This window comes from Nelusetta ayraudi, unplaced genomic scaffold (assembly GCF_046127955.1).
Source record: "Nelusetta ayraudi isolate G7.1 ecotype Tasmania unplaced genomic scaffold, CSIRO-AGI_Nayr_v1 ptg000031l, whole genome shotgun sequence".
Taxonomy (NCBI): domain Eukaryota; kingdom Metazoa; phylum Chordata; class Actinopteri; order Tetraodontiformes; family Monacanthidae; genus Nelusetta; species Nelusetta ayraudi.
In genome coordinates, this window is record NW_027466081.1 from 1,197,059 (window position 1) to 1,210,570 (window position 13,512).

General features: G+C 43.1%; 2 protein-coding genes across 9 annotated transcripts in view; one reads left to right on the forward strand and one right to left on the reverse strand.

The window, feature by feature from the left end:
* vwa8 (von Willebrand factor A domain containing 8) overlaps positions 1–9,881 on the reverse strand; it is a 62,496-nt gene extending 52,615 nt beyond the window's left edge. Inside the window, exons 1-10 of the mRNA XM_076030777.1 lie at positions 9,613–9,881; positions 7,129–7,206; positions 6,876–7,006; positions 6,646–6,756; positions 2,493–2,660; positions 2,110–2,274; positions 1,859–1,908; positions 1,013–1,121; positions 797–901; positions 558–686 (exon numbers count right to left, since the gene is read on the reverse strand). Of these exons, the coding sequence (XP_075886892.1) occupies positions 558–686; positions 797–901; positions 1,013–1,121; positions 1,859–1,908; positions 2,110–2,274; positions 2,493–2,660; positions 6,646–6,756; positions 6,876–7,006; positions 7,129–7,206; positions 9,613–9,751 (1,185 nt within the window). The 5' untranslated portion in view covers positions 9,752–9,881. The remainder of the gene's footprint in view (positions 1–557; positions 687–796; positions 902–1,012; positions 1,122–1,858; positions 1,909–2,109; positions 2,275–2,492; positions 2,661–6,645; positions 6,757–6,875; positions 7,007–7,128; positions 7,207–9,612) is intronic.
* A 732-nt stretch (positions 9,882–10,613) lies between these two features.
* Positions 10,614–13,512, forward strand: part of dgkh (diacylglycerol kinase, eta) — a 50,915-nt gene continuing 48,016 nt past the window's right edge. For 4 of the 8 annotated variants that reach the window (XR_012927262.1, XR_012927261.1, XM_076030761.1 and 1 more), the window contains exons 1-2: positions 10,614–10,959; positions 12,574–12,738. Coding sequence is in view for 6 of the 8 variants with exons in the window: in XM_076030761.1 (XP_075886876.1) it covers positions 10,912–10,959; positions 12,574–12,738 (213 nt within the window). In the remaining 2 variants the exon portion in view is untranslated. The remainder of the gene's footprint in view (positions 10,960–12,573; positions 12,739–13,512) is intronic. The other 4 variants (XM_076030760.1, XM_076030762.1, XM_076030764.1 and 1 more) reach the window with 1 other exon arrangement.

A 13,512-nucleotide genomic window follows, 5' to 3' on the forward strand; every position in this document is an offset into this window, starting at 1 on the left:
CACCATGGAGTGACCTGATCAATTTCTCTAAATATGCTGTAATTGCAAATGTTACGTTTTCTTATTATGTCATATATTTATTTTATTATAATATGTATAAAATATTCTTATTTGTATGAAAAATGTGTGCATATTTCTTAGGGCAGACAAAAATGTATAAATTCATTGACATTCAGCGGCAATGAGAAATTGCATATTCAACAGTAACATTACCATCCTCATCCAGATCCACAGTATATTTGTGCACTACTGTGGTATTTACTATATTCCACAACGCTGTACATGAAATCTGTGTAGATGTGTCAGATCTAGATTATTGGATTGATTATTAGGATTTACATTCTATACACTTTCACAGCTGAAAGGAAATACTGCTGCACTATATTCTTGTATTTTACAAATGCCCCCTCTTCTTCTCTCCTATGTTTCCTGCGCACACACACACTTAAAATTATATCGCAGTTACGTGGTGCAAATGACTGCTGCAGCCAACTATTTACAGTGGGAGAATTAAAAAGGAGTTTGAAAAAAAAAAAAAAATTTCCCTCTGGGAATACCTGGAATGCGATGTCTTTGTCCGCAATACGCAGCGTGACATCTGCAAGGCCTTCAACATCCAGGGCTTTGGACACATTCACGACCGAGCTTGGTGCAGGTTGATGACGACCATCCAAAAGCTCAAATTTCTACAGAAGAGTGAACGCAGGTCAAGATCGATGCATATTATCAACAGGGGTGCGTAACGAGTATCTATACATTCCACTGAAAGCGTTGAGGAGTTAACATCTCGGCCTACACTGAGTACGTTCTCCACTGCGGTGTGTCCCTCCTTGCCCAGGATGCTCCGATAGGGGTAAAGTCTGTGGATGAGTTGCTGAGAGGACATCATGGGGAAGGTATTCTGCAACAACACAAGGGGGGGGGAGCCTTTTCAGCATCCTCTCTCTCTCTTTTTTTTTTTTTTTTTTTCCCAGAAACGGTAATTTAAAAAAACAAAAAAACGATCAGGTACCAGCACGTGCAGGGCAGGAGACAGGTTGTCCACAGGAAATTCAGGAAGCCCGAGACTGGATGACTCTTGAGAGCAAAGTGTGGTGGCCAGTGACAGCATCTGGGACACTCTGGCAGCCAGGACGCAGCAGAATGAGTGATAATTAAAAGACTGGATGCTCAAAAAATACATTAATGTTGAGAATTAAAATTAAACTATAATCAAAATTCCAAATTGTTTTTTCTTTATTGTTTCGTGAACATTTCTGCAATTCTAAACACTCCTATCTATAACTTAAAAAACAGCAGATGTTTTTTCTTTAGATTTTTTTTTTTTTTTTTTTTTTTTTTTACAATCTAGAGTATTAGCTCTTTTTGCACAGTCAAGCACTGCATCTAATACAGTGTTGTACATGCTACAACCAACATAAGAATATTCTGACAAAACATGGCAGTCTATATTTACCTAAAACAGCCAACAGCATTGGCACAATGCAACACAGCTGACTATGTTTACCTGCCCTCAGATGCTGACGGGCATCACTAGCACAGGGGAGCCGCTTTTATAAATCTATACCAAAGCCTTTATGTGGTTGCAGCTGGAAGGCAACGGTGAATCTTCTGTTTGCTTGCGTGTTTTCTGGTGTGTTTGCGTCAACATCAATGTTTTTGGTCAAATTTAACTTTTATCTCCATCACACTGGCAGTACAGAGACTCTATTCTAATGGAGTTTCTAGTCTGTGGTTAATTCTGATGGTGAAACTCGTGAAATAGGCTCTCTTCACCAGAGCCTACAATCAAAAGGTGCTGAGTAGTGTGCATGGGTGAAATATCACTTTTTGTAAACTTTTCTTTTATGGTTTTTACCTTTCAGCAGCAATGTTGGGACTTGCGTTGTACAACTGCTCCAACTGATCCTGTAAGAGAACATGAGTGTGCAAACTTAAGTTTCGGGATATTCTGAGGAGTGCGGTTGTATCGATTGGAAATGACCCTCACTTTATGAGTGACGGTCTAATCTTTGTGGCGCAGCTTTTTCCGAATAGCACAGAAAGAAAAACTAGTCCATGTTTATAAACACGTTCAATGAGCGATCATTTGCTCATCCTTGGACTGACCTTGAAAGGCAGGTAATAAATATCTCTGGCCTGGAAGCGAGAGCGTAGAGGAGGATCCAGGGGGTTGCCCTTAAACTTGGGAACGGGAAGCCCGAGCGCGATCACTCGAAAGTCCTCACTCACGCGGACAATCTTCCAGCTGTCCAGCTCCTCTTTCGTGTGTTCCTGCAATGGGCCGAGGCATTACCCTTCCAAACCTGGTACATGTGTGAGTAACTGCCTTGTGATTGTGCAAAACAGAGATGAAACTCAAAAAGTGGAGTGTGTGTATCCTGCTTATTTTTCATTCATTTCATCTCCAGTATTTGAATCCTTGATAAATAATTTGATGATGACCATGATGATTCTTGTTAGCGCCAGCTGGCAGGTGTTTCCCCTCTGACCTGCAGCAGCTTGTCATAGCGCTCGGCTGACATCAGGAAGCGTCCGTCCTCCAGCTGCATCTCTCTGTTCTCCAGCAGGTTGTTGAGGACCGGCAGGACGTTCCTCTCGGCCTTCTCCAGCCCCTCCAGGACCAGGACTCGCCCTTGGGTCGCAGCCCTGACGGCACACTGTGACAACGACACGTGAGAGCTGGAGACGAACCGCTGACATCAGACCGGTCGGTGCACCGCGCAGTGGGGGCCGCAGCGAGAGAGAGGCAGGCAGGGAGGGAGGAATTGGTGGAAGAGTGGCGACTTTATCACCCTCCTCCCAGTGCAGTCAGTTCAACCTCAGGTCAGATTTACTGCTCGACTGTGCAGCGTGACCTTTGAGCCCGTGTACGCGTCCGCCAAGCCGTAGCCACTTAAAACAATTGACAATTAGCTGAGCATCAGCCCACGGAGCCTACAGTCCTCCTTTAAGGCCGTCACTTATAACTTACAATTCATGGAGATTCTCCTCCAAAATGCTCCAAACTCAGCTTGAAAACTGCAATTTTTAGGGATGAAGGTTTTATTTAACTTAACGCTGGGTTTAAAGCGTACTAACTTTAGTCTGTACAGCATGTGTGTGTGTGCGTGCGTGCGTGCGTGCGTGTGTGTGTGTGTGTGTGTGTGCTGTCGAAGACAAACATTTTTTGCATCAAAAAGCGCTGCTGTGCTGACGTCAAAGCACAGGAAACTCTAGCTGTTTGGGCAGACCGCAAGCAAGTGCCCATATAATTAGGTTAACATGTAAATACACGGCAGGTTGAGTGGGAAGTAAAGCCATAAAACTAGAGTGAGGACCAGATGTTCTATATTTAACTCGCCATCCATTTTCAGCTCAAACACTGTAATCAGATAATTGTCCAAAATGTATGCGAGGCAGGCGGGCGAGAGACGGGAAAGCCGGGGGAAAGGGCATCCGAGCCGTTACTGGGAAGCTGGGCAGAGATTTAGCCATGTTGGGGAAGAATCCACGGGACAGAAAACAAAAATAACGCAGTCTCAAGCCTGTGGTGCAGCTCAAACGAGTTAACATGCAGAAATGACAGAACATCCTTTTTTTTTCTCTCTCTCTCTCTCTCTTTTTAAGTAAACGAGTAACCCCCGGGTTTTTCAGAACCGGTTTGTGGGGGACCGACGCGGCCTCCCCACGTGAATGGGGATCAGGGCAAACCAGACTTAGGTAGCAGAGGTTGATACATAAAGCAGGTTAAATGCCAGAAAAGTCTTATTTTTGTCTAATTTTTTTTTTTTTTTGCACACAAAAAAGAAAACACAAAAATTCCAACACGGGAGGTAGCTTAGCCTTGCATTATGCTAGCACCGCCCTGCTCTTCTCTACCCACCGCTAGGGAAGTGAATGGGCTGCTTATATACAACAGCCCACCAAAGACAATTGGCGCGAACCATTAAGGAGGGGAACCTCAAAACCCCCTAGTGGTTCACCAGTGCCGTTACAACAGATATACACCATTAAAGCATACTTCCCATTTACACACTCAAAATATTACATTCGAACAAACCCTCCACCTTCGTAACAATAATGTACAAAATGATATTACAAACAAAACAAACAACACTGACCGCAATGGACTGCTTAATTCTACAATCACCGTGTGTGCAGTTCACTCACCTACTCACGCTGTTACATGCGTTCAATGGTAATGTCCCATATATCAATAACATCACAACTTTGTGCTGACGTACTGTCACAAACAGTGGATGAATGTAATTTAGGGAACAGCTTTGTTGACTTAACTGATGGGTTGGGCACCAAATGGGGGATAGAATTCACCCTCTGATCCTTTGGGATCGCAGTTGGATCATGTTGTTGAAGAACAAACAAAAAAAATGAAACTATATAACTGTGTCGTGAACACGTCATCTGTGTGAACTCCTCTCATCCAATGGGGCACCCACAGCTGCTTTCTTCAAGTAGAGACAAGCCTGATGACGGCGAGACTGAAGGAACTGGGAGTGTGTGTGCATGACGTCAAGCTGTTTGTTCTGGTGTAAAAAAGAAATAAAAAAAAAGAGAGAGAGCTACACGCATCACACTTTGAGCATTTCCCCCTTCGAGCGCCTGTATCGATGCCAGGAAATGAACTCTTTCTGATTCTGGTCTCGACGGCTGGTCTTCCAGTTATCCTTCTTACATACGCAGTAGGCTGTGAACAGATAATCACATGATGATGATGCCAAAGCCCGAGCCATACAAGCGCAAATAGACCGATGCATGATCCCCAATCATATAAGGTCATGTGCTCTGTGGAAAAACAGCAACGCCGCTCTGGCTGCAATGCGAGGAGTGGTACCTGTGATAACGCGAGAGCGATGAAAAACAAGTGCTGCAAAAGAGAGTGAGACGGTGGGAATGACCCTCCCTTCCCATCACACCAAGTCTCAATATAGGACTGAAAATCAGCACAGGGCACTGAGGAATATTCTGACGTTCTAGTTAACCCACAAACTCACGTCTTTAACCGTGCCAAAGTTTCCTCAAAAAGGAACGCCGCACCCGCACATGTCCAGGATTGTCTCCAATATGGGACAGTTTGTTTTTTTTTATATATATATATATATATTTTTTTTTTAACTAATTACACCCACGGGTTTGACACGGTGTGATTAATAGTCTGCAAATTCCATTTGACAAGAGCAGGCCGGCAATCAGCCTGCAATAATTAAGCCCCAAACAAAATTCAACGTACATCTCAAATGAAGACAACGGGGAAAAAAAATAAATAAAATGCGGCGGCAAAGTTCCGTTTCCGTTTCTGGAATCGACGTCGCAACCGCGTACCTCCCGGCGCCGCGCCAGCCCGTCCAGTAAACAACACCTTCTGCGCGTGTCTCAAATATTCATGAGCCGACTCCATGGAGACAATGGCCGCCTCTTTTTATTTTGATGAGCTGGTGGGAAACCAGTCAGCCGTGGGGGAATTGAAGAGGGCTCGCTCTCCTTTCCCCAAGGATACGTTATCGAGCAGTGCTCACTGTGCGCTGACACCACTGCGTCGCCGGCCGGACCAGGGCGAGTGAAGAGACGGCGTTGAGAGAGAGAAGTGTTGAGAGAAACGAAGAAAACACTCTGCTGTGTGTCCACTATACCGATTCAAATAATCATAATAAAAGAGCACGTTTTTATACGTATTCTATGTAGTGTGTGTACTATTTACCCTTGCGGTAATGACTTCATTACACAACATGCAATTCACGATGACTTGCTTCCGTTCGTACCTTGACACCCACCGACAAGAAATTATTTTTATCCGTGAGAAACAATTGGAGATGAACAGTGAGTTCTCACTGGCGCCGCCAGCCCGGATAATGAAACTGTGAGTCTCCATGGTTACTTAACTTGCAAAGTCAACAGGCAGAGTGGGTGTACGCTTGTGCAAAACTCATCTGATCAAAACGTGGCACAGTTGGTGCAGCGTATCGTCTTCATCATTGAGACGCGACAAGAGAAGAAGAGCTTTTGCACGTTTCGGCGGAACAGAAAACTAGAGACATAAACCATGAACATATTTCAAAGTTGACTTTCAGTGTTCTTGAAAGTCACTTGTTAATGAAAGAGACATCACAATGTCCGAAGCTCAAACCATTCTGAGACTTAATTTACATTTCCAGTGTACTGATTACGTAATTTCCGAAAATCTTATCCCTTCTTTTTGGGCGGGCTAAATAATATCGAGTGTCACTACAGAAAGAGTCGACGTTGGAGCGTTATTAAAACTGTGAGTCAGTGGCAGTGCATCAGTGCCAAGTGGACATTTCAAACTGCAGTTCCTCAATAGAACAATACAGACTAAATAACAGGAAATCATTCATTTATCAGCAAACAATTTCAAGAAAAAACAAAAAAATACAAAAAAAAAATTTGTATTTCACTATTCACAAAATTTATGAGCTGTCCCATATATCATCTCATCATCATGTTATTTACTGTGCCGTTTATATCATCATACTTGCCACAACTATACAAAGAAAATTACAATTAGCTGTTGGAGTTCAATTCATCAAAATTCTTCAATTTTCATAGCGGGAAGTGATTTGCATTGAACATTAATTCAATCTGTGCTTGAAAATGCCACAACCCTGGAATGCACGAGATTGGATTTACCTGGTCGATGTAGTAGGCCGTCCCTGAGCGGATCTCTCTCCTCTGCTTCAGGTCGGTTTCTGTGGTGTCCCTGGACAAGGCCACATACTCAACTTCCCTTTTAGTGAGTTCCTAGATGGTTTCAGAAAGACAAGATTTAAATAACTGCACCATTTACATACAAGGACACGAATACTGATTTTTTTTTGCCCACTTTACAGTGTGTGTAGGAGTTTAAAAAATATACTCACAAGATATTGCATAGCAATTGATCGCCTAAGGGGTCCTGGGGGACCAATGAGAAACACATCCTGACCCAAAAGGTCTTTCTGCATTATCCAGCGTAGGTGTTGAACAACTGCTTGGGGGAGAGATTCTGAAACTGGCAAATCAAAAGGAAAGAAATATTTAAAGAACTCGTTAAATCAATTGCAACTTTTTTTTAAATTTTATTTCATACATAGTAGTTACAGTTTGTGCAAAAGAAAAGACAGAATCACATACTGTGTTTGACAGGAACCAGTTCTGGATTCTGAGGTTTTTTGAGTTTGTATGCAATATCTCCAATCTTCAAGGTGTCCCCTGCAAAGACCAAGTGAAAATAATTCAGTTTTAGCGGCCATCACTTGCCGGTGAACACACTAATTAACAAATGCACACAGGGGACGATTGCGGGTGCTCGCTTGGCACACTCAGCTGAAGCTTTCAAAGGAGAAGGACACACAGATACGGAGGCAGAAGCTGAACAGATGGACTGGAACATCACACTTTCTAGCAGAAGTTGTCCTTCCAAGAACTAGGAGTGCGTGGACAGAGTTTGCAAAAGAAGTGGAGGAAATGTTAAAAGGAGTTTATAAAAGAAGTGGAGGAAATGTTAAAAGGAGTTTATAAAAAGTCTGATATATACGAAACTACACTGTTTGGTTCCCTGTGCCAATGGCTTGAGTCCATTCTCTCTGGGTGATGATCATTACCATACTAGGGTAGAAAAGGTACATAGTCCTGCTCTAACAAACAACTATGAGAGTCAGAGTCGCAGACCCCAAACAGCAAGTTAGGTGAGAATAAGCAGACCAGCATTCAGGCACCATGGTTCTATGACAAAGAACTAATGTGGTTGCAAAACAATCACAAAAATGTTATTACAAAAGAGAAGTAGGTCACGCCTGCCATAATTGAAATTCCTTTGTGCTAAAGGTATATATTCCAAGATAAACACCAAAGGATGTATGGCACCATACCCCAACTCTAAACAAAACAAAACAGATTGACGGATCGCAATCAAACCAATTTCATTTTGGCAAAGTGCACAGATCGTGCTAGTCTTTCTGCTTCAGTAGGCCTTCATCAGAGCAATGATGGTCTGACAAGTATCCTTAGATGTCTATCATTGAATATAAACATGTTCCTTTGTGTTTGATCTGTCAACCACATAATAATACCAAAAATGCCTTGGAATTATAACACACTTTCCAAGGCATCTAGAGCCATATTAAACCATCATTCACCACCATTTACACCACATTCCCAGTGGTGGTGTGAAGCCTGGGGCAGACTGACAGCCCCTCTGACTAACCACCACCAGCAAGCATATCTCCACCATCCCAATATTTATTGTTATCGTAAGCATATGTAAGGTTTCTTCAGTTGTTTGTGTATCTACTGTTGTTAGCTTCTGATGGACCACATCTTCTGATTCTAAAGGATGGAGTTTGGAGCTGACGTTGAGAACACTCTGCCGATTGCTGATTGCAAGACTTTTGGGTGGGGGGAAGCGTCAAAGTGGGGACGGGGGGACATCTCCATTGCTGGGAAAACAAGGTTTGTCACCACAAAGCCATCTGAACGCGACGACAATATGGGACAACATTCTGTAGCCACATCTCAACAGTAGCAAAAAGTCTTCACACATGACAATACTTGCAACAAAGGGGATGTTAATATATATTTTCTTTATTAATTAATATGATTCTTTCCTGGTTATCGGTGTTGTTGGGATTAATCCAAAAAAAAGTAATCCAACTACTGATTACTCCTCGAATAAGTAATCTTTTGTGAAATTTGCTTGCAGTTTTGTAACAATCCATCAATGAAAATTGATATAATGATTAATAACAATTCAATTATGTTGATACAAAAGGGAACCGTCAAATCCACATTTTACCTTGTGGTGATAAGACGGCTCAACTGAGAAAACAATCTGTATGCAAAAATACACCAACATGGCCATCAGAAAGTCTAGTCTATTTTTTTTTTCATGAAAAATAATACTTTGTCTTTATTTAAATGACTGATGCCTGGAAGAGCTGTAAAACAACAATGTAAGTATATTTTGTATCTGACTTTCTATTGTGATGGACAGTTTATTGTCAGGCGTTTCTCCAACACTGTTGTTGTGCTCTGTAACATCTGAATTCAAGGGGGACATTTTCAACATTGTCAGAAAGGAAAGGCATTTTCTAAACGGCAATGAAGGCATAAAATTCACACGTTTCCTCATTATCCAAAAGAATGTCAAAGAATTGCATCATCCAACCCATGAACGTGGCCCTGACCCTGTTGCTCTGAAATTAAACCATGGCAATAATTTACTTTTTGCAAAGCATCTACAATAATACGATATTCATATACAAGAAGCTAATTATTAGTGAAACTGGGGCTAGCTGGGTCTGGACTTGAAACGCACTTGCCATCGACCTTTCCCCTGCAAGTGGATGGCTTTGGTACTCGGCCGTTCTCCCGAAATCCCCTCGTAGACCAACTACACAACACCTACTTTTGTGTCAGCCACCAAGCATTAGGTTTGTTTATAAACGGAATTAAATGACGGACTGCAGTTTCTAATCTCACACCTAAGTTTCTCACTTCAACAAACAGTTTATAGATGACGAAAAACAAGCCTCCATGCAGTCAAGACACTGTGCATTATGTTAAGTTCGCTTGAATTGACAGTTGAGTGACAGTCTTGATTAAGAATAAGCAAGTCACCTGAGGATGTGTTGAGGAGTTTGACCTCATGCGTTTTCCACATCCAGCCGTCTCTTCCTAGGACAGCACCCAAAATATTCCGCATTCTTCTCGACGCGATGGACGCTGCGGAGCCGCCACATAATACGTAGGAATGCATACTTGAACTACAGAGGTGACGACTATAGCATGACTTGAAATTTTCGAAGAAGTTGTGTCCTTATCGTCGGCCTTGGCCCCATTTCATAACGTGTCAACACAGTTCGAAGTCGGAAGATAATATGGGAGGGACGAAATGTCCGTTGCCATGCTCTTCCGTCTTTCCTCTTTTGCCCCTGTTACGACGTTCCGATCCCTTATTTATTTATTTTTTTTTACAAAATTTTCAAACTGCAGTGTAAACTGAAGGTTAATGCTTCACTGCGTTGCCCTGATGTTATTTTTCCGTAAATTAATGCTAGGTTAGCGAGAAATAAAATATGATAGTAAGTATATTTTCTTACTAGGGCGGAACAATTATATTAACGGGTTTCTCTCTCTCTCTCTCTCTCTCCCTCTCTCTCTCTCTCTCTCTCTCTCTCTCTCTCTCTCTCTCTCTCTCTCTCTCTCTCTCTCTCGCACACACACACACACACACACACACACACACACACACACACACACACACACACCGGTATTTGGTGTATGTTCTAATAGTAGAAACATAACAAAAAAACACATTTCATTTTCTTTCAGGAAACAAGACTGTTTTACAGTGTACATTTTTGCGTATAGTTGCCTACATTTGAGTATGAAGTTGAATTAAATTTAAACGTTAGAGACACATAAATAAATATTTAGATTTATACGTTATGTCCAGCGACGGCAATGAAAGGGTACAAGAATCCTATTGATTTTTCAAACCATGTGTGTGCGTTATTCCACATGCAATAACAAGGGGCGACCGCTTGGGGAAATTTAAATCGAGGCTTGGCGTACGACGTGCCCACGCGCCCAGTCATTCTCGCGCCTCCTCAGCTCGCGGTGTGCGCGCGCGTGAGCCTCGCTTTGACATTTATCACGTGGGGCGCCGCTAGGCTGGGCAGTGGAAGGAACCGAGCGAAGGGACCGCGCGGAGGCACGGGAAGCAGTCTGGGAGAGAGCCGTGGTGGTGATACCGGAGACAAGGACAAGGGGCGTGAATGAAGTCCCTCTAGTCCGCGGCGGCGGCGGCGGCGTGCTTATGAGTGGGCAGTAGCAGAGTCCGAATTCCCTTCACCTCTCCCCGGCTCGTTTCCTTCCCTCCTTTCCCCCCGGAGTGGACAGAGAGGTCCGGGCACCATGGAGGAGGTCTACCATTACACCCGCAGTCCTGCTTGGGAGGAACTGGTTGGTAAAAGTTTACTAAAAAAAAACAAAGAAAAAACGTTTATGTATATGTTGTTTCTTCGTTTAAACATAGCCAACCCAAACCAAACCATAAACAAGTATGTTATGTCGCTGCAGTTGATAAAAAACAAACTACTAAACACATGCTGGTACATCTCTCTGTTTAACTTAACAGCTCGGTCGCTCGTCTCGGAGGCGTTCATCTCCATTTGCGCGGCGTGCTTCCCTCTGGCTGGTCGTGATTTGTAGAGAGGCTGCCGTTAAATCGAACAGGCTGGGTTTTTTTTTTGTTGTTTTTGTTTTTTTTTTAACATCCTCATATTGATTTTTAAGTTTCGACGCTTTCGATCAGCTAAAGTGCGGTTAAGTGGATTCACCTGAATCAGCCCATTTCCTATTTTGACCCCAAGTCCGGTGGTCATTCTCTCAGCGACGGAAAGGCAGTTTTAACTGTACCTCACTGGAAAATCACTGCATTTCGGAGTTTTAAGACATTCGGTGAAACAAGAAGCAATATAGCCACGACGATCTCGTGCGTTTGCGCGATGATTTAGTACCAAACACGACAGGTCGGGAAATAGCGGAGCTGATGCCCGTCTAATATTGATGGGGGGAAATACATTCAGGGAGTAAAAGTGCTCCTTTTTTATTTTTGATGTAATGCTTGACATATGTAAAACTGCCGCTAGGGTCTCCCCCATATCGTGGACATGGTCCTGTGGGTTAGCGGAGCGGATGAAAGGCGCTGCGAGCCTCGGTTCGGGCTGCAGGCTGCGGGCGTAAACATCGGCGAAGCGGGGATGTGGATGAAGGTGGAGGAGGTTTACGTTCCGCGGATCCTCATTATTGTTGTGCCACATCCCGACACTAGCCCAGTCCAGTGTTGGCGAGAAATCTATTAGTAGAAATCCACTACTGTAATTAAACTTTTTTTTTTTTTTTTTTTAATTATTATTATTATTTTAATAATGGAGTAATGTAACGGGATTACTGGTTATTATATCATCATTACTTTATCAAGTAACGATTCTGTTACTTTTATGGAATATTTTGCAAGATAAAAATGTTTCTTATTATCCACAAAATGTCAACCAAAGACAACGACGTCGCAGATTGTTTTAACAGTTTGGGCCACCAGTGCTGTACATGGGTTTGTTCTGTGAAATGTGCAGCTTGTGTTCTGAGAGCAAACGCTCCTTCATGTGAAGAGGACGGAGGCAATATTTGGAATTGCAAGATTTATTTTCACTTTATAAAATGCATTCCAAAACACTGAGCGACTGTTGCTGTCTTTCTTTTTTAAACTAAAGTGATTAATAATTGATTACTTTTGAAATAAAGTAGTTAAAGAAGTAATTTGATTACTTTTAAGGAGTAATCAGTAGTTGGATAAAAAAAATTTTTGGGAGTAATCCCAACAACACTGCAGCCCACGCACGCTCCATTTAAAAATGCTGCTGTTTTCATGTCAGAGCCGGTGACAGATGCCTGCGAGGAAAGTCAGAGCCCAGCTGCTCCGCAGCTCCCCCCCTGCAGGGCCGGAAGGAAGCGGACCGGGCGGGCGGGCGGGCGCACGCTGTAACGCACATTGTTCTCATGCATCCCCTTTGCCAGGAGCCAGAGAAGGGCCCGGTGTCTGCGGCGGGTGTCCATGCCAATGTGGTGGGAGCGGTGGCTGGCTCCGGCGCCGTGGATGAGTCCTCCGACAGCGAGGCGGAGCAGGAAGGCCCCCAGAAACTCATCCGCAAAGTGTCCACCTCGGGACAGATCAGGAGCAAGGTAGGACACGACCAGACACACGCCTGGGTGACCTGCTACCAGTGTTGGCGAGTGATCAATTACTGACTAATCCACTGCTGTAATTAAACTACTTTTTCAGTAACTGAGCGATGTAACTAGATTACTGCGGCAAAACTGGTCATTTATGTCGTAATTACTTTATGAGTTAACGATTTTGTTACTTTTCTGAAATCTTCTAATTATTTTAACAATACGGGCTGTGCAAAAGGCACCAGTGCTGTGCACGAGTTTGTTCTGTCAAATGTTTGTGTTGTGTTTAATATATATATATAATGTCAGTTTGATCTGACTGGGTGTCGAGTGTTGCAGTTCATTGTCCAGCGGCGTTCCGCTCATTGAATTAGGGAGCAGGACTCAAGTAAAGAATGCCTTGTTAATCTCTGACAATCTTGGCCCACTTGTCTTTTACCTTTCCGACTGTGGGATGTCCTCCGATAACAATGGATCCACTTAATTATTGACTGCTCCATCCGACCCCTCTTATATTATTTAGCAGCGGGGCGTATTGTTGAGATTTGGGTCAGGGTTTCACACCTTTTCATGCAAAGTTCCCCGAAAACGTGAGTGTATAATGACCATGGTGTGCTGTTCGGATGCAGCTAATGCCTGTTTCCATGAACCACACAGTTGCTTCTTCAGCGTATGCATTAAACGCTGTTGGCTCTTTATTTAAAGCTTTTTCTAGCAGACATTGCAGATCATAAACAAACTACAAACACATTCTTTTGCTATTGAAGCTAATAGCAACAAACA